The sequence below is a fragment of the Ammospiza caudacuta genome, chromosome Z (genome assembly GCF_027887145.1).
Source record: "Ammospiza caudacuta isolate bAmmCau1 chromosome Z, bAmmCau1.pri, whole genome shotgun sequence".
Lineage (NCBI taxonomy): Eukaryota > Metazoa > Chordata > Aves > Passeriformes > Passerellidae > Ammospiza > Ammospiza caudacuta.
Genome location: NC_080632.1, coordinates 78,528,149 through 78,548,607, shown reverse-complemented (window position 1 = coordinate 78,548,607; position 20,459 = coordinate 78,528,149). Strand labels below are relative to the sequence as shown.

At 42.1% G+C, this 20,459-nt stretch overlaps 1 protein-coding gene across 1 annotated transcript in view; it reads left to right on the top strand.

The window, feature by feature from the left end:
- Positions 1-20,459, top strand: part of UNC13B (unc-13 homolog B) — a 206,681-nt gene that overhangs the window by 60,172 nt on the left and 126,050 nt on the right. Inside the window, exons 8-9 of the mRNA XM_058824327.1 lie at positions 3,256-3,478; positions 18,326-18,652. Of these exons, the coding sequence (XP_058680310.1) occupies positions 3,256-3,478; positions 18,326-18,652 (550 nt within the window). The remainder of the gene's footprint in view (positions 1-3,255; positions 3,479-18,325; positions 18,653-20,459) is intronic.

Sequence of the window (20,459 nt, the reverse complement as noted above, 5' to 3'; positions counted from 1 at the left end):
ATGCTCCCTATATGCATGAATATTCGGTGATGAAACATGAACAGCATGCTTCTTTCCTGCCCTGCAGCCTTACCCACAGCTCTCTACTCAGTAGGTCCAGTGACAAAGAAACAATTTTCATCCCTTGACAGCTCTTTGGTATATGTGAAATTTCTCAATCTGGGGTAAAAAAATTACTGGGTTTTTACGTTAATTGTTATGTTTTGTTACCAGTTTTACTGATCTTCTGAGACTGAGGCTAAGCTCCAACTTTGCTTATAGAAGACTTGTTTTATCACCTGTTTGAAGAAAACTTCTTGAATTTATTACACCACGTGTGTTATGAGGCATGTTTTGCTGAAACATGTGCTGTAATGCCTCCACTTGAAGGGGTGCTGCATCCCCAAAGCCACTTCTGCAAGTTCTTGTCAGTCTCTTAATTAAAATTTAAGTGTCAAGTATGTTAATGAATGGGATCATCATTATATGCTGGCATTTCAGAAAACACTTTCTTGCCAAGGTAATGTGTGCTGTAAGCCACATACGGGCCAGGTTTTAATGCTTTTTATCCGGCTGAGCAATGTCTTTGTTTGAGAACACTTCTGTTAAATAAAGTGAGAGTGCTCACAGGGATGTTGCAGTTCCGCATGACTAAGAGTTTTTTGAGTTCACTCTTATTCATGAGTTGAGGATTTCTGTCTGATATTAACATCTGTGGATGCTGTTAGGTTCATGGGGCATACATCAGAGAAAAAACATGTTCCTGCCTCATCCTTTAAACATGCCTCAGGGAGGCATTTTGTGTCGTGACCTCAAAGAGGCTTCCTGCTGCTATAAACCAGTAAGAAGTCTGAGAAGTTGTGGTGTTAGCTTTTATAAACGTATATGCTCGAAATGTTTGATTAACATTTATGCAAATCAGCTATTTTGGGATGTTGCTTGGAGATACTGGGGTGTATGTCAGAAATCTTCCTTTGATAGTGCAGAGGTGAGATGTGATGACTGGTGAACAAATCCAGATAGTGCTTCTGCAACAGTCTGATTCATTTGGAATTCTCTGAGCCTGTCAGCTGGTCAGAGTTGCTGACCCATAGAAGCAGTGTTCTGCTTCCTAATAAACATAACTGTGTAAATCTTTGCGCTCCCAGTGAGTCACTGGATTCAGCTTTTTTCACCCATAATTTTACTACTGGTTTGTATTTTTTGTTACACATTTGAGGCTAGCTAAATTGTTTATTCCTAAAGCTGTTGGTCTGGTGACTTTTACCAGATCTTAAACCTGTATCTCACTGAGGCTGCCTTCAGCCTCTACAAGTGCTGTGATGATTATAGAGCCACAGCTGAAGAACTTTCCATCATACCAGAGTTACTTAGGCTTTACCTTAAATGACAGTTACATCTGATGGGACCAAGAAATTAGTAGAGCAGTAAAGTGAGGCATTAAGAGAATCTTTGGAGCGGTGTGTTTTCTGTCCAGTAGAAGTAATTATTATTCATTAGATGGCAATGGCTTAAGTGTTGAGCAGTAACAATGGCATTGCTCAGCTGAATAATAGCTTGTTATTCTTGTGAGGTCAATATAAGCCTTGTGATTGACAAATAGATCAGCCTTTGCTCCACAGGCTGGAAGTTTGGTGCTCCTCAGTGGAGTTTGGCATATGAAAGCATTTTTGTGTAGTAAATATTGAATATTTTTCCTAAGCACTGAGCTGGGATAAAATTGATGGACACTGTGCTTTTCATAAAGCTGAATACAGCAGCATATGATTGATACTCCTTTCTATTTAATTGACTAGAGACTGATAAGAGTTCTGCAGCATTTAAACTACTAAAAGGCAGGAGGCTTAACTCCATTTTCGGTGTGGACAATCAAATTGAATTGGTTCCACTTCAGAGTGTAGAGCAGGGCTTTTTCAAGTGGCCCATATTTTGCAGATGTTTACTGCTGCTATTCTTTTCTCCTCTTCCATCCACTTTAGAGTGCTAATCTTACTATGTTGTGAAAGAACTGAAAAGATCACCAAGAACAAATTTTACCTCAAATTAAAACAAAATGGAAATTGAGTTAAGGGTATGGGAAGCACCCATGGAAGAAAAGGGGGTTCCCTGATGCTGCATTCCACCCACTTGGAATTTCAGCACTTAAATGCAGGGTTCTTTAAGGATCTGGCATGTAAGGAGCACTCTCACTTCATTGTTCAGCCTCATGATGAATGACTATGTAGGACACACACCACTGGATAACCTACCAGAGAGGGCTTTAATTTGATTGTCCCTTTTAGACAGACTTGGTGGCAGAGAGAATGAATAATGGCTGATTATTTTCTTTTGTTTCAAGCATGTTAAGGGCGCACTCCACTGCCTTATGGTGTGTGTTTTTCACTTTAAGCTTGCAAAGATAACCTTGCATCCTGCACAGCCACACACAGCCATATATTTTTCATACCTTACCTCACTATAACTTGGCATTCTCCTTTCCTGAAGGATTACCAAGCAGAAATGTTGCTGCAGGGAGGGGGACTCGCTGGAAAGGAGCTTTTTCATTTGTGAAGGTTATAGTTAGTGTTAAGTACTGTGCTTAAGCAAATTTACCTTTATGTGTTAAATGTAGCAATTTCCCCCTATAACAGGTAGTGTAATTGTTTATAGGCAGAACTGCTCTCCCAGTTCTTCTGATTTTCATACTGAGTACATTCCATTAATTTCTCCTAACTTAAACTAATACTTCCAAAAAAAAAAAAAAAAAAGAAAAAGAAAAAGCATTAAAAAATCCAGAAGCACAAAGTTCTGGTTAGGAGTGTTCAGAAGAAAGGACAGAAGTATTACAGTTTAAAGGCTGAAAAGTTTTCAGAAAGAGCTCCTTTCCGCAAAGTTTTTGAGTTTGTGTTTTTTTTCTCTTTTTGAATATCTAAAGGTTCATTTTGGCAGCTGCAAAGTACCTGAAATTTTGGGTGCTGGGGTTTGTTTGATTATTTTTTTGTTGGAGGGGGTGAAGGTGTTTTGTTTTAAATACAGATGTCTTAATCTGCCTATTAGTAATGATTAAAGAAAAATAAACTGTAATGGGAAGGGGGAAGGGAGGGTGAGGATCTAATCACTGCAGTTCCTTGGTGCACACTTGAGAGAACTGGAGGTTATAGCCAGCTCCCAGATGGACATACAGCCACAGCAGAAATAGTGGTTTTTTTTGGTCATTCTTCCAAAACTAAATGGGCTCCACTGTCCCAGCAAGGCAACTCGACAGAGCTGTGCCCTTAAATTGCTTTTGTCTCTTAGCCTTTGAAGATGCTGACAGTGCCGTGGATGACCGGGACAGCGATTACCGCAGCGAGACGAGCAGCAGCCTCCCCCCTCGGTACCACAGCACGGTGCAGCCCAACGCCTCCGTGCACCAGTTCACGGGCCCGGCCCGCCTGCAGCAGCAGGGCGTCCTGCGGGATTCCTGTGCCGACTCCCTCCACAGTTACGATCTGGACTATCGGGACCATGTGGCCGCCAGGTGAGTGCTCTCTTATGGGCAGCTCTCCTTGCCCTGTTGTTTTTCCACTGCAGACCATGAAAGTACCGAGCTGGCAGAGGAGGGCAAATCAAGGGCTCTGGAAGTCTTCGGGTAGGAAGGTGTTACGTGTGTTGTTGACCCTGGGATTCTGCTGTGAACCAGGAAAAACCCGTGAGGGTATGTGTTACACCAGATCTGGCAGTTTAGGGGGTCACCTTAACAGATATGCTCAACTTTGGGTCATTTGCTCTTGGCTGTACTTTCCCCTTACTCTCTGAAGGCTAGAATAGTGGATAGTTGCTTGTTCTGGTGCCGTGGGTGTTCCTCTCAAGCCAGTGAAACACATTCTAGCAGAGTTATCCTATTGGGAGCTTCTTCCTTGGTGCAGATTTATTTTCTCTTCTGGATTAGCTCCAGTTCTATTACATCTGCCAAAACAATGTATTCAAGAAGGAAGTCTGTAACAGATTAGTTGTTGGGGTTTTTTTTCCTTCTGTTCCTGTTATCATTTAACACTGTTGAATGGTGTGTTTTCTCTTCCATACTTTCAGCTGTATGAAAGATAGTTTGTTTGCTCTGATTTTTTTTTTACCATAAATTAGTAATGTTTTTTCACAAGTGTTTTTAGCTTGTTGAAATATTGAGCATTGCTGCACTAACTTACCGGGATCATTGACTGTGAGCTAGAACTAGTTGTGCAAGGTGAAAGCAGAAGATTTTGGTCAGCTTGCTGAGTGTTTCTGTAGAATGGGCTAAGCTGCTACTTCTGCCTTTGGGGAGGAAGGAAGAGGCACTATCACAGTTAGAAGTGCACAGTTCTATTTGTATTATAACTGATTTTTTTTTGCCTTATCTCTCTTGGTGCGAATGTTCTTGTTTTCTAAAGTCTGAACCTAAATTCAGTTATTATCTTGGGTGACTGAGGTTAAGTTTTGCCCTTCTTGATGTATGATCTTTAATAGTAAAGGGTGAAGTTTAATGGTAACATCTAATGTTGTTACTGTTACTGAGGTTTCAAGAATAGAAGCAAATGTGCCAACAAAATGCATTTACTGCAGTGTGATGTGTCATTCCTAGTGCTCTATTCCTAGTTCATTAAATGTCTTATATATAAGCAAGTTATTCCCTTTCCCATGTGAATCTGTGCTGCTGGCTTGCAGTGGTAAAATTGCTGAAGATCTAATTGAGAAGATGAGCTGAGGCTTTTTCTTTTTGGAAGAGCTGAGTTGAACAGTGATGTTGGACCCCCAGTCAGGGGAAGCCAATGCTGGTGACATATTTTTGGAGTTGTGTGATTTCTTGGAGTGGTGTTGACAATACAGGTAGTTTTTCATCGCTCACTTTCCTAGGAGTCAGTGTGTATGTGAATTTTTATCTGTATCTGAAAGATAGAGGTGTTTTAAAGACCTTCTAAAGAACCGCTGCTGGTTTGAATTTTTAGAGAATACCAAGCTGGAATATATTTCTTTTTTTCCCCCCAGTTTCCTTAAGGTATGGATGTGAAAGGATCTGACTGATAAAATTTACTTGAAAGCTGTGAGCTTTGTAGTTTGCTATGGTCTAAAATTATTTTCAGTCCAGAAATGCAGATCCTCAATGGTGATCTGAGAGTTCCTGTTCCCATGTGCATTTTCCACATGCCCAACAAGATTCTTTGCTACAAATTTGATCTTATAAAACATGCAAATAAGCTTTCCAAAGAGGCTATGTGGGATTCTTTTACTTACCAGAAAGGTATTTCCAACAAGCTAGCTGAAAAGAAGCATGTGGGTAGATCTGAAATATTTTCAAAACAAAGTTGTAGCTGAGTATTGCAGGAACAAATTGTATTTGACTTTTGTTCCTAGCAGCTCCAGTGCTGTGTGCCAGGCAGTCACCTGATGAAATCAGTGTTCCTGGCAGACTGCAGCTGATGGTTGCTGTGAAAATGAGGGCTTGTAGGAGGGTCTCCTGGGCAGACCCAGAAGAACCAGACAAGAGCCTGCTGAACTGTGCAGAAGGTTGTCAGTGCCGAAATGCCTCAGTTGAAAGTGTCTGTTCTAGCACCTGAGTTTTTTTCTTACAATATTTGGATGAACAAGTTCTACTTCTCTTTATTAGCTGTTACATGTGATCATATTCCTGTGATTGAAGTAATGTATTTTCTTCCAACCTCTCCTAAGGATGACAAGCAATATTGTTATATGTCCTTGGAGTGTGTTTTGCTGCCAGCAACCAGTTTGGCTTCAGAAGAGCAGACATCTTTCCCTCAGTTTTGGTTTGTGGGGGTTTTTTTTCTGTTTGTTTGCATTTTGTTTTGGTTTGGTTTGGTTTTTTGTGTGTTGGTTTGGTTTTTTTTTTGTTGTTTTTTTTTTTTTTTTTTTTTTTGTTGGTTTTTTTTGGTTTAAGCACTAACTTTTTTTTGCAATGCTAATTTTCTTTAACTGTTTGTCCTTCATACCTCCCTAGTCTTACTCAGTATGATAGCATAGATTCCACTATGAGAGTCCACATCTGAGTCTTAAGATCTGTCAGATGAGTGGGTTGCCCTCTCTGCCTGTTTCCCCAGTGTTGCTGCTTTGAAGTGTTCTTGTGGTACATTTCAGCTGATATTCGCTGTTTGCCTCAGCGTTTTTAGGTCTGCAGTAGTTAAATGCTGGGCTGATGTCTTTTTCTCCTCTCATGTGTTGGGTTTCTCATCATTATTTCTAATAAAAGGGATGCTTTGTAAAAGAGCAGAGAAAACACATACAGGAAAAGAAAGAAAGAAAAGAAATTTATAAAGATTAGAAAGAAAAGTAATTTTCTTTATGCCTAAATTAGTACATTTTTCAGTTCAGCATTTACAGATAATGGCTCTTCAGACATTCATGTAGCATCCATTGTCTTCAGCTGAGCTCTGGAAGGGCTTGATCCAGTAACTGTGGTGGCCCTGGGAATCTTTTGAAAGAAAATTATTTCATTTACTGGCTTAAAATAGTGAGCAAGAAGTGTAATAAGTGTTGTAAACTGTGTATAACAGGATTCATTTAAAGTAATGAGCATCTTTCCAATTAGTATAAGTTAGCAAATACTGTTGGAAATGCAGCACTAAAGCAGCAGTAGAAAATGCAATGACCCATCTCTCTTTCAGGACTGTTCCATCTATATCCTATGCTGGCATGCTCCATGCAGCTCTCATGGTTAAGACTCTTGGATTAGCAGTATCCATAAAATTCCTGCTATCTTTGCCCTTCTCTGGCACTAGGGGGTCAGGGGCACACATGCCCTCATGCTCCTCAGTTCTCAGCAGTGGATGATGTGAGGCAAAGCTTCATCTTTCAAATGATCATGTTGATGTTTTTGCATCCACTTTCTACCTGTTTGTTTGTATCTAGATTGTCAGAAGCTGTCCTTGTGAGGTTTAGGTGAAGAAGTTTCCTTGCTACTACCCTTGGGGCTGTTGAGCGATTGAGATTATCCTGCTGACCAGGGGATAAGAATTAATCCTAAAATCCCAAGGGTCATTTACTTGGGTTTCTAGAAAGCATCAGATTGTTTCAGCTTAATTGCTGCAGCTTAATCCATTCTCCCACAATGGACAATTATAAATTGCTGGATCTCTTCAAGTGTGTTATAAATGGGAAATACAGATCCTGAAAATCATCTGGGGCTTATGATGGGCTAATATCTAGCACCAGTGTTTGGATTTTCCTTCTGGTCCAGTAACAGCTCTGAGAATCTTAATTTTGTCTTGTTTAGGGGCACCTTGAGGCCTTTAGCTGCAGCAAGAGCTCTCCCAGCAAAGAAGAATGGTAAAATAGCTGAAACTCCTCTTGTTGCTCGTGCCCACAGTTTACGTTTTGTCCCCTGTCCTCACTTGCCTGGGGTCCAGTGGCTCCTACGTCTCCAGATGAAATCTCTGCTCTGTTGACACCTCTGGGAGGTAGAAGGTCCCTGAAGGCTTTATGAGTACTGCTAAAACAAAGTCTGCAGCCCAGAAATGCAGGCACAGCATAGTGGAATGGTGCACGTGGGCACTGCATCTCAAAGTAGTCCTGTTGCTGCAATAAGTGACTTCTTTTCAGCATGCCTAAAAAAGCAACAGCAGAGTACTGGTACTGCCAAGGCTGTGTGCCCTCACTTGATCACAAAAAGCTGTTCTCCCTCAAAAAGGCATTTCTAAATTTTGTGCAGACATAACCAATGGAATCTCACAACCCGTGCTGCTTTTTTTAACTATTTGATTGAAGTGTAATGGTGGCAGATTGGAAGGTTTTCAATTTTGTTATTCCTGAATGTTTCTGATTTTAATTTTCGTTTATTTAATGCATGTTTTTCCATTACTATTTTTTCTGTCCTTCCTATAGCTTTTTTTAAAACTGTTATTTTTCCCTTCCTATTTTTTTTGCTGCCTCTCTTCCTTTCCCTCCCACTCCCTTTATTTCTCATCTTAGACAAGGATCTCTAGCTAGAAATGAAAGAGTAAGGATCATTCCATTTGACACTGAAGATGGAGAAGAAGAACAGGACAATAACTATGAAGAGCTAGGAAAACTGTTAATAGAGGATTTCCTAGAAAAAAATCATAAAACTAGAAGTTGGCATGAGAAAAATGGGAAAAAGATACAAACTCTCTCAAAAAGAGAAAATTTAAATCACTATGAAAGATCAAGGTACTGCCAAAATGTGTGTCTGGAGCCAGGGTCTGTAGATGTCCCTAGATATCCTCAGGAATATGATACAATTGATAGAAGAAGGAAAAAGAAACTGCGATACAGTTTTGAAGAGAGGGAACGAATAAGCCTGCAAAGAAATGGAAGTCTGCAGTTTCCTGGGGAGAAAACAGTTTATTTCAATGGTGTGGAAGCTGATTCTGAACCCATTGATGATTTCCCAGTATATGATAGAGTTAGAAAATATACCAGGAACTGTGAAGGTAAGGGGTTGCCTGCTTATCCAGTCTTGCGTCCATACAAAAATGGGTTAATGGTTAAAAGTGGCAAGTTGCCCAACAAGCAGGGGATGAACCGTGAGGACTCACTTCACCTGAGTAACAGTGAGGACATGAAACACATGAGGATGCTAGAGAACACTTTTGTGCCTGTTGATGTCCTTGAGGAATTTGATAGCAGTGCTTCTGATGAGTTCCAGTACTCGCCTGTTTCAGATGAGGAAATGGGGGAACTTTCAAGAAGATGGTATGATTCTGACATCAGCCATTTGAGAAACATAACTGCTAATTTCCCTGCAAATATGGGCTCCCAGTCAAAAGATGGCACTGATAAAAACCATAAAACTAAAGAGAGCAAGCGTGATCATCCTGTGCAAGACTTAACACTGTCACCTGTTGAGGAACCCAATGAGGAGTACATAGATACAATGGATGAACTTCAGTGTCTGGTAGAATCAGTCTCTGAATATTTGGCTGAAAAGGAGGAAGAAATCAGCAAATTTGGTACATTGCCAGAAACAAAAAAAAATGTTGAGAATGTGCCACTGAAGCAGGATAATGCTGATAATACAGCAGAAGCTAAAAAATCTGAGCAGACCAAACATCTTGCTGCAGAGGAGAGTACCAAAGGCAAATCTGAATCTCTTCCAGACTTGTCAGGTGTGAAAAATACAGTGAATTCCCTCTTTAGCTCTTTCACAGAGAAGGTAGGGTCAAGCACAAAGCAACTCACAGCATCTGTTGAAAAACTTGTGTCTTCCACTCCAGAGAGTACAGAAAACAAAAACTCATCAGAAGGTGGAATCTTGAATGTATTTACCAGTAAGGCAAAAAGTGAGAGTTCTGCTTCTGGAGGGGCAGCAGATAGTAAATCTGACACCAAGTTCTCCATTCAGTCTTTGCTACCATCCCAGGTGAGTGGTGATAAAAGAGCCCAGAACACAAACTCCAGCAAGCCAGAGACCACTGGGACAGACAGTAAGGCTTCTGCACCACATCCTCCCCAGCAAACACAAGGAAATTCTGGCGACAGCCAGCAGAACCAGCATTCAGTTGTGAATTCAGTTCTAGGCATGTTTAATCCTTTAAAGATCTTCTCTGAGAAGGAAGTGCCAAAACAAGAAGTCACAAAAGAAGAGCACACCAAGGACAGCCATGCTGTGAAAGCTGAGGAGGCAAAAAGGAGCGAAGCACCATCTGGACAGATGTCAGCCAGGACCAGCAGCACTGTTCCAGAGGCACAGAAAAGTGAGACTAAAAGTGAGGCAGAGGTAAATGCAAGTAGCACTTCTGTGTCTTCCATCTTTGGCAGGCTCACAAACTCAGTCAGTTCCTTCAGTCTGAAAGCCAATCTTGATGGTCTCTTGGCTCCGAAGCAGCCAGATGTGTCACCAAAGCAACCAGATATGGATCCTATTACAAGTCAGCCAGGTGCCACTTTGGTAGGGGGTGCACCCATGGCTAGGGACCAGCCTGCTGCAAATCACTCAGAGGATCAGCATCCTGCAGGCCATGGACTGGCAAACAAGCAAAACAGAGGTAATGTGGAACCTAAGTCACAGCCTCAAGATCAGGGTACAGTGTCTGAAAGCTTTTTTAGCCCTCTCAAAAAGTCTTTCAGTCAATTGCTACTTCCTTCTGCTGAACAACAGAAGAGAGAAGGTATGTCTGAACATTTTAAAGACCATAAGTCTGAGGAGGATATAAAACAAAGTAGTTCATCAAAGGAAGAGCACTCATTTCCTTTCACTGGAAAACTTCCTTTTATCAGTGGGCTGGGTTCATCAGCAAAGCAAGAGCAGAAGAATGAAAAGGGAGGCTTTATGTCATCGTTATTTAAATTTTCTTCTGCAGAAAATCTAGCACCTACACAGCATCAAAAAAGTCATGAGGGTTCTAGTAGCAGTTCCCTGCATGAAAGCAGAAGCAGTAATTCAGGAAATGCTGTTTCAGTAAAATCTAGCTCAGTTCCAAATTTATCAGACAATAAGGAGGAACTTTTACAAAGGAGAAACGTGGCTAAAGAAAACCTATCTACTGTCCAGGTAAACAGAGAAAAACACCAGGATAGTGCCTCTGCTACCTTTAAGGCCAAAGAAGAGCAGCAAAAATCTAAGAGTACTCAAGAAGAACCTAGAAATGTAAAAGGAGGACAGATGAAAGAGAGAGTAAATGTAGCAGACTTAAGCAAAGGCTCAGTTGAATCCACCTCTTCAGCCAAAGGGCCAGAAGCTCCAAGTGCAGATGATACTCAGAAGAAGCACACAACAGGTTTTCTTTCTGGCTTTCTTCACATTTCTTCAAATGAAAATACAGCCAATAATCAAGATTCAACTGTTAAAAGTGAGGATGATAGCCAGAAAACCACTTCTCCTGGATTATTTTCTGGCTTATTTAGGTTTGCCTCAAGTGAAAACTTGTCTGAATGTAAGCAAGAGAAGACAAAACCAAATTCTCTGGGCTTCATGAAGCTTTTTGATAGAGGTGAGGATTCTAGCTTGGAGACGAAACCCAGTAATTCGGGAACGGCTTCTGACAGTCAAAGCAGCACTGGAGAAAAGCAGGAAGCTTCCAGCTTCTTAAAAAATCTGCTGCCAAGACCAAAGGAGAAGCAGGATAATGTGAAAACAGCGGAATCTTCCACTACTGGCCACCTATCCAGTGCAAGAGTAAATGAAACAACTGAGTCTCATGTTCCTCACAGTGCACATCCTGTGCTCCCTGAGGCCCTAAATCTGCAAGCCAATGTACAGGACTTGTCTGGAAAGCCTGTAAATAGCAGGCATATTCCTCACCAGGATGCAGAATCTAAAATTCTTCCAACTCCTTTAAACAAAGGATCAAATGAATCACTCAATTTGACTAATAAAAGCTATAACTCTACAGAGCAGTACTCAGCTTATCAGGAAACAAGGAGCCATTCTAGCTTTGAATGGGAATATGAAACGGGGGGACTGGCTGACACTCATGGAATAGCAGTACCAGTTTACTACGTATTAAACCAGAACCCTGTTCTGCCCCCTCAGTTCTTGGACTGGCCTGAAAATGATATCGTAATGAATCTTTGTAAAAAGGATGGGAATGCAAATGTGATGGATTGGCAGACTAATGCCAATTTTGATGGACAGAGTCTAGATTTAAGTGCGATATCATATGAATCATTTGACCAGTTAATGTTCCAAGACATTTGTTTGGAAGAAAACGATGCATGGACTGCTAATTCTCTCAGTGAAAGTTACAGTAACTTTCAGCCCTTTGAAAGAGACAGCAGTTACTCATTTGAAGAGTTGCCCATGGATTTGAGCTACTCCTCTGGCTGTGATGGAACAATGTGGACACTAATTGACCAAGATACTTTAAGTATGGATGAAGGCTTAATGTACTCATCCTATAGCAGGGAGTATCAGGAGTGGATAATGATGCTTGAGCAGGGCGTGTGGTGGCCGTCAGAAGATGGTGATTGTGGATACTACATGTACAGTGACAACCAGTATGTGTATTCCCTGCTCACTGATCCCACTGGACAGTATGTCTACGTGTGTGCTCCTGAAACTTACTCCTACATGGACTGCTGGGATTATAATTTCCAGATGGATTCCATTCCAAGAGCTGTGCTGGAAGACAGCACAATTGCTGTTTGTGGTTTCAAAGTGCCTCTTGGCAGTGAAGATGAACTGTTTTGGTTTGCTGAAGAAGAGTGTCTAGATGATTATACAACAAACAAACCCCTGGATTTGTCAGTAGCTTTGCAGAGGAGCGACCAGCTAATGAACATGAATTTGGAAACTTTTTCACAAATGTTTGAGGAGTCAATTTATTATCAGAGAGAGCAGCCGTTAGATTTTTCAGGTTATAAACTTCAAAAACTAAAAGTGGATTTCAGACCTGAGAAGGAAACCCCGAGTCATTCAGAGGAGCCTCCATTAACCCTTGATCTCAGAACACATTCCAGGGCATCTTTCAATAAATCTCTGAGTAAGGAATCCCACACCAAGGAAGTTGATAAGGCTGTCCCAGTGACAACTTCTGGGAGTGGGTCATCAGGATTCTTTGGATTCCAGCTGTTTCAGTCTACTCCTAAAGCTGAAGAAACTGCAGCATCTACTGAAAGAGCAACAGAAGCAAAAAAGACTGAGGAAGATAAGAAAACACCAGTGAACAAAGTTAGCTCCTTATTTTCTGCTTTGGGTGGACTAATTGGAAAGTCTACAAGCCCTGGCTCTGAGACATCAGAAGATTCTACCTCAAAGAGAACAGACACACGGTCAATACCATCTGAAAGTAAGGCTGATATTTTACCACTTACACCAAATAAAAAGTTAGATGAAGAACAGACTGGGCAGAAGTTTCCTGTTGCATCAGAACCAAGAAGAAATACTTCGTCAGAACTTAATTTGGAGGCTGCTAGAAACGAAAAGCCAGAATTACACCGGACTGAAAACATCCATGTTAAAAAACCAGGATTAACAAGATCTCCTTCTATACTGAGCCAAACTGCTGCAGATGGCAGGCCCATACGGGAAGAGAGACCTGTTAAAGCAGCTCCAGCTTCCAGGCGTCTTGAAAGGCATGCAGCCATTAATGAACCAAGTCAGCCACAGCCAACTCCGAGCCAACCAGCCACTGAGCCTGAGGAGACATTATTTAAAAGTGCTCTGAAATTGTTCAGTCTTGGAGAAGATTCTCCTGCAACCTCAACTGCCAACAAACCCCAATCTTCTGGATTTTTTGATTTCTTTAAAACACAAGTAAGCAAAGTGCCACAGCCATCACCAGAACCCGAGAAGAGGCAAAGTAATAAACCAGAAGAGGTGAAACAGCCAGAACAGAAGGAAACCTCTGGCATCTCATCTTTATTTGGATCCCTTGGAGATCTCTTCAAAGTGGAGCCTGTGTCTTCTCAACCAACCTCAAGTCCTACTACTCTGCCAAAACCCAACAGCAGGACTGTGACTGAGCCAAGGCAGAAACCTGAGAAGACTGGAGGTCTTCAGAGTGCCAGTATGCCATGTCTGTCCTCCACCCCCAAGGAAGAGGTGAAAACAGAAGGCATGGACAAGCAGGTCTCTCTTAGCCCCAGGGTGCAAGAGGAACAACAAAGTAAAAAATCTGAGGAGTCTCCTGGAAGTAAAAAAGGGCCTCCTGGAAATGTTTCACAGAAGCCAGTGAGTGTAGGTCCCAGGGGAAGCCAGCTGGGCCAGCCAGCCGGGCAGCAAAGCAGCACACCCCCGGCCACACCAAAGCAACAGGGAGGTCGTGTGGGAGACACAGCTAATAGGGCAAAACCAAAGCCAGACCAGACACCCAAAGAGTCGGGTTTCAGTTTGCCATTCAGCTTCTCTGATATCACTGCTCCAAAATCCCAGCCTGCCAATAAGAGCATATTCTCCTTCTTCACTGGATCAGATGAACCAAAGCCTTCAGCGCCTGCTGCTGCTCCTGCTGGTGGGAAGCAACAAGAAACAGAGGGGCTGTTTCATCTGCCCTCCTTCTTCTCCAGTGGTCCAGCTCCTGAAAAGAGTGTACCTCAAAGAAGTACTAGTTTTAGCTTCTTCAATTTGACATCCTTTTTGGATGAAAAGCCACCAACTACTCCAGGGCAGGAAAAAACAACTAAACCAGTGAATTCTAAGCCACCAACTGCTCCCAGACAGGAGAGTAATACAAAACCAACTAAAACAGTGAATGCTAAACCACATACTAAGCAAAGTGTTCCCACTGACTCTGGTGTCAAAACCAGCAGTTCTACCATGCAACAAGATGCAGACAATAAAAAAGAAGTTGATATTATTGCAGCAGTGACTGGCAAACAAACATCTAATGACCTCATAATCCCAGAAAATAAATCAGAAAAGCTGGCAGTGGGCAATGTAGAAAGTATTGCTGCAGTAGCTGACGAGAGTGGCTTAGAAAAGTTTCCACAGACCAGTGGAGAGAGTGACTTAGGAAGACTTCCACAGGCCAATGAAGAGAGTGGCTTAGAGAAGATTGCGCAGGCCAGTGAGGAAAGTGGCTCAGAAAAGCTTCCACAGGCCAGTGAAGAAAGTGGCTTAGGAAAGCTTCCACAGGCCAAGGACACTGCAGTAACCAGCATGTCTGCTCCTGGCCCTTGCCTTCAGACTCCCACTGTGCAGGAGGGTTCTCGGGACCAACAGAGTATTTCCCCAAGGGCAGAAGAAAATGCTTTGGGTAATGTGGAGAAAATGGACAGCGTTGCATTTCCTACTGATGAAGGGCCTTATTCTTCCAAAGAGCAAACTTCTGAAAAGGTTGATCATAGTGCAGCCTCAGGTGAAAAGATGGATTCCCAGGGTCTAAATGACTTAAATAGTATGAGTGACTTGAAAAATGAAGTGGTGTCTGAAGAAATACGTGTACAGAATGAGTTCCCAGAACAAAAAATACCTGAACAAGTTGACAGATTACAAAGGGCACAACAGCCACATGTTCCTCCTAACATGCCAGAGGCACCTAATTTGCAAAGCAAACCAAAGGAACCTGAGAGTGAAAAATCAGTTCTGGATTCTTCAGTTGAAATGTTTTCCAGTTTCATGACAAAAATGAAAGCACCTAAAACATTTTCTGGTTTCTTTTCTCAACCTCAAGCTACTGCACCTCCACCTGCACAGAAGAGGAGCTCCTCTTTCTTTGGTTTCTCATCCCTCCCAAGTGGCCCAGCACCAACTTTCACGAATGATATATTTGGCATCTTCAAAGGTCCAAAAGAATCTCCAAAAGAGATGACTCCAAAATCCACCCCTAAACCTCAAAGCACTGGTGTGAAAGATGTCACTGGGTCTGTTTCAGCAAAAGACTCTAGGGAGCCAGAAAATACAGCCACAGCCAGAGAGTCTAAAAGAGATGTCTCTGCCTCTGTGAAGAAGGATGTAATATCTGCTTCAACAGAAAAGAACTCCACAGAAGAGTCTCCTATGAAAACAGAAATTGAGGAGAAAAAGAGCTTGGAAACCTCTAAAGAGGAACCTTTGAGTGCCACTCCAGAAACAGGAGTCTCTAGTGAGAATGAAGCCCTTGAGGTGCTGCAGCAGGACAGTGAAGCACAGCCCTCTGAGGTGGTAGATGCTCTGCCATGCCAGTCTGATCTCAGTGGTGCAGCTGATGCAGTGCAGACTGGGGCCACTGGCCAGGCTGATGTAGGTACTTTCCAACCAGCTGTGGGGACTTCAGGTGTAGCAGAGGAAGAAGCTGCTCCGGCAGACGAGGCAGCCTCTGACATCCTTCACACTGGCTCTACTGATGAGCTTGCACTGGAAATGGAAGCCCAAACTAACAGGGCAGACACAAACCTTTCCCAGTTAGATGAGAGTGCTACACTTGAATCAGAGCCTGCTGTTACAGGGAATCAGGCCAATGCTGGTATTGATCAGCAGGACTTGACCAGTAGTAATGATAGCAAACCCACAGCTCCAGCTGATGAGCCCAGTGTTCATCTGCCTGAGCTGAAGGAAGAGAAGACAAGTGAGGTAGAAAAGCAAACTGCTGAACAGGAAAAGCATTTAACAGTTGAGGGGATGCCTGTAGAAGTGATTGCTTCCAAATCTGACTTGAAGAAACAGGGTAAAGCTAATAATGTTGCTCCAGATGCAAGCAATAGTAAACCTGTCTTTGAAATACCGAGCATACCCAGTTTGCCAAAATTCGGCTTTATGTCATCTTCTGATAGCGGAAAACCTTTTGGGTCATTCTTCTCTCAACAACCACCTTCTGCTAATAAAGCAGGAACAGATGAGGGCCTTGTGTCCAGTTTTAAGAAACTCTCTATGTCTCTGTTTGAAGGAGGTGGTGAAGAAAAGGTGAGTAAGCCAGAGAGTGCCCCAGGAGCAGTATTTGGGAAAAAGCTAGATTTCTCCTTTCCCTGGCAAAAAGACATCAAGGAGACCTCTGCCAAAAAGGAACCACATGTACCACCACAGGCTTTGTCAAAACCAGATGACAAGGTGTTAGGAACATTCAGTTCAGAAGAAAACTCAAAATCTGCAGTCTCGGATCAAGTGACTGACGCAAATATAGAAGTGAAGTTGTCTTCAAAGCAGCCTGACGCTGTAGACAATGAACATTCTGAAGAGCCATCTGGTGCAAACACTGTTGATGATACATCCAACAAAGAGCTGGGAGAGAAGCTTGACAAAGAGTCGGAAGATCAACAGAATGTGATTTCAGGTGAACTGCAGAAAGAGGATCAGGCAGAGGAGCATGTGCCAGAGAAGCCTGAGGAGAAAGAAACTGGGCTTGATTCTGCTCCTGATGGAGCACCTCTGCATCCTGACACACTGGCTGCAGATCTGCATGGCGTGGGACAACTGAATGAGAAAAGGCTAGTTACAAATGAGGCATAATAAATGGGATTTGACCATTTATAATGCAATGCTGCAGCAGTAGAGAGTGGCCTTGGTGTCTGATGTTCGTAGCTCAGTCCCAGTCCCCTCCCAGTGTTTGTGGTATCGCTGGTGGCTGTCACAGACAATATGGCAGACTGCAGTCCCTAGTTCCATACAAGCTTTTAGACCATTTCTCCCCTTTTTCCACTCCTTTTCTGTAAGTGTAATTGAATTTCTCATGTTCTTATAGAGTGTCCCACTGAACAAGATGTTCTTAGCAGGCTAATTTCATCAGCCTTTCAGAAGTTATAATCTTTGTGTGTTAATTCTGCTGCATACAATTAACTTTGCTTTCTTGTTTAGGAATAATATTACTGTATTTGCTAAAAAAAAAAGTAACAGGTAGAATGTATTGGTAGGGAGGAACATTTTGTTCTCAAAATGTAAGGTAAATGTTTTAAATTTTAGAGAGAAATTTGACTTACTGATGATAAATTATAGAACTACTTGGGTTTACTTCATGTTAATGAATATATTAAAACACTTTCAGAAATATCAGTGAAGATATTCTAATGCTTGGTCTTCCTAAAATTGGTGCAAAATTTATTTCATGCAGTTATGAAAGTCCCTAGAGGAAGATACCCATATTTCATGAGTGCAATGAGTCCTGTGCATGTGCCAAGTTATAGCTGCCCTTAAAAATCAAAACAGAGCTCTGCTAAACTTAAATTTAAGTATATATATAATTCTATGTAATGTAAGTGAAACTTGTTCCTCTGATCATACAGTTGCAGCTCTGCACTCACAGAACTTCCTGGCTCCAAATTCTTCCAAGACTGCAAGAGAAAAATATGAGTGTTGCTTAATTCTTGGCCATAGTTTTCCTGACTGCATGAGAAATCTCCATCTGCTGTATTTTGTTTGAGGATTCTAGGAATTCAGTCCTGAAAGTGGTGTCTTGAATCACAGAGGTCACACCCCTATGTTTGGCTTTTCTTTGAAAAATTTTTCTCTTTTTGTAAAACGTTGTAAGTTAAAGGTCTTGACAGTCTTAATCTTGACTGCAACATATTTTATCATAAACTTTTAATGCATAAAAGTGAAGTTAACTTTATTTTTTAACAACAGTCACCTTAAATAGATGTGATAAAGACCCCCAATTGCAGCAAAACTGCAGAAGACAGAAGCACTTTCACTCTGAATTGCTGTGTTTCCATTCTTATTCCTATCTGGTTATTAGAATATCTTCACTGCAGTTTGTAGCTGGTGTAAGGTGAAGCAGTAGTTGGTGCAACAAAGACCAATGTATAGAGCATATGCGAATGTGTGTATATATATATTTGTATATACACAAGAAGTAAATATGGTCTATATACTGGTAGATTGTGTATGAAGTATTTCTACTGCCTACCAAACTTTTGAGGTTCACAAATCTATAGTTACATAATAATCATAAGAATATAATAGTTAAATATGACTTCATAGCATGCCTTTTCACTAATATTTAGTGTACTGCTCAGTTTTTTACATGTGCCGGTTGTTTTGTGTTTTTCCAAGCCACTGTTTTTTCTGATGGACTTTCTTACTCTCTCACAGTCCTGCTGGCAGTAGTAGATACGGCTCCTCTTGCAATGTCAGCCAGGAAAGCTCTCACCTCAGTGAGCTGGAACATTCCCATGAAAGTGCCCATGGCTCTGAGCAGGAGGATGATCACCAGGAAAGGCAGTCAAATCACTCTTACCACAGTTCGAGCAGCTACCAGAAGGATGGTCAGGCGTGGCTCAAGGAGCAAGAGGAGCCTCATGGCAAAGGAGAGGAGGAGAAGGTCTGCAAAACTGAGGAAAAGCCTGCAGAGCATTCTGCAGCTAAGTTACCTCTGGAACTTGAAAAGCCCAAGGATGTTGATGCAGGAGTCCAAATGAGGTAGGTGAAGCTATTACCAATTTATTTTCAGCTAGTTCAAAGAGGATTATTCTATTTGCTGGACATTGTTCTTGCAGCCTCTTCTGACAACTGAGTTGATGTTGTTGGTCTGTGAAACATCTGTTGTGGAGGACCAGTTACTTATGGGACATTGGCTAAGCTGAAGCTACGTTTGCCTTGTGTGCAAAGAGGCACACTTGCTAAAACTGTGGTTTTTGTGTGTGTGTAAAGAGGAACACCACTTTGGAGCTCATTTGGTGGATTTTCCTGTCTCTGGTTTGATGAACATGCCCCAGCACCTAAATAGTTGCTTCCATTGCTCATGTGGGATCAAGTTTATGCTTGAACAATCAAGAATTGCATTTTCATGGTTAGAGCTTCACTGGTTCCATTCTTGTAGACTACCATCATTGGAGTGAGTGTTATGTAGTTGTAAGTTGTAGAGAATTACAGCATGAATAGACATGTTGGTCTGACTCATTGTGGGAGCTTTTCTTGTCCTTGTAGTTTGGCTTTCCAAGCTGTCAACAGTACTGAAAACAGGCTTCAAAAGTATGTAATATAAGTTTGGGCAAGTAGAGTACTGGGTTTTGCACAGGTTTTATAGAAATTTCAAATTTCACTCCTTAAATTTGAGAGTGACATTTTTCCTTGAGGTAATAATCAAGTCATTGCAGCCCCTATATGTGGTTTTACTTTCATAAGTATGAGGTATTTTTTTTTAATCTAGTTCAGTTAGACCCATGGGAAGATGTCTGCCTGTCTGTACCCTTTGGAGGGTACATCTGGTGTCACAGTGCTTGGATGATAGAATTAACTGCAGGAGTTCATGTGTAGGCAAGCCTTACACTAAAGATGAAAAGAGGAAAACAAGACGAGAGAAGTGTTAAACTGTTTTTAAACTCTGATTCACTTTCCTCTTTTCCTAACAGAGCAGCAGGAGTCTTGTCCCAGAATGGCTGGCCTATATTTGTTCACAGGAAAGGTTATTCACATAGTCTATTTCAGGCTAATTTAGGCATCTAACTTGGATGCTCCTGCCTCACTGGCTCCCTTTCTCCCCACCCTCTGGCAGTGCTCTCCTGTCTCCATGGAATAGTCATGGAACAGAGCTCTGAGTGTTGATCCCTAGAGCTGCACCTGAGCTAGATCTGTAGCATGGATGTGTTTTGGTCTCATCTATGGGGTTGTTTTATGCACTCAGCACTGTGGGGCAGGTGCTTTGCAGGCAGGAGGTGTTTGTTTTTGTGATTTACACCTCAGCAACATACAAAAGCAGGAATGCAACCAAAGGCCCAAGGTATCACAAGCTTAGGGACTGCAAGATGTGCTGTGGGCACTGAGGTGGCACGTTGGTGACAGATCTGCCTGTCCTCTTGAAAAGCTGTAGGAAGGAGTGGAGAGACAGAGGTTCAATGCACAGAGGAAACTAAGGGTTGAGCCCTGTTGCCAGTGTTTCCAATAAAGAGGGGCTGTACATTTGCAGCAGGAGGAGTAGGAAGGGGCAGTGGCTAGAAGAAAACTGCAACAGGCATGGAGGTATAAAATCTTCCATCCACCTCTTTATATTTGTAATTACAGTACCATTGTGTTGCATTGGCTTGGTCTGCTGTCATTGACTGCTTTCCTCATATTAGCACAAACATCATCTTCCTCCTGGGTTCGGATTGTGTGCAGATCATATCTTTCAGCTCATCAGTTCCCAGGGTGGCTCCTGAGTTTAAGGAAACCTTTCGTTTAGCTGCTCACTTCCCAAAGCACATGCACAGCTGTGCTGACTGGAGCCTGTTGGTTCCTTCAGAGCTGA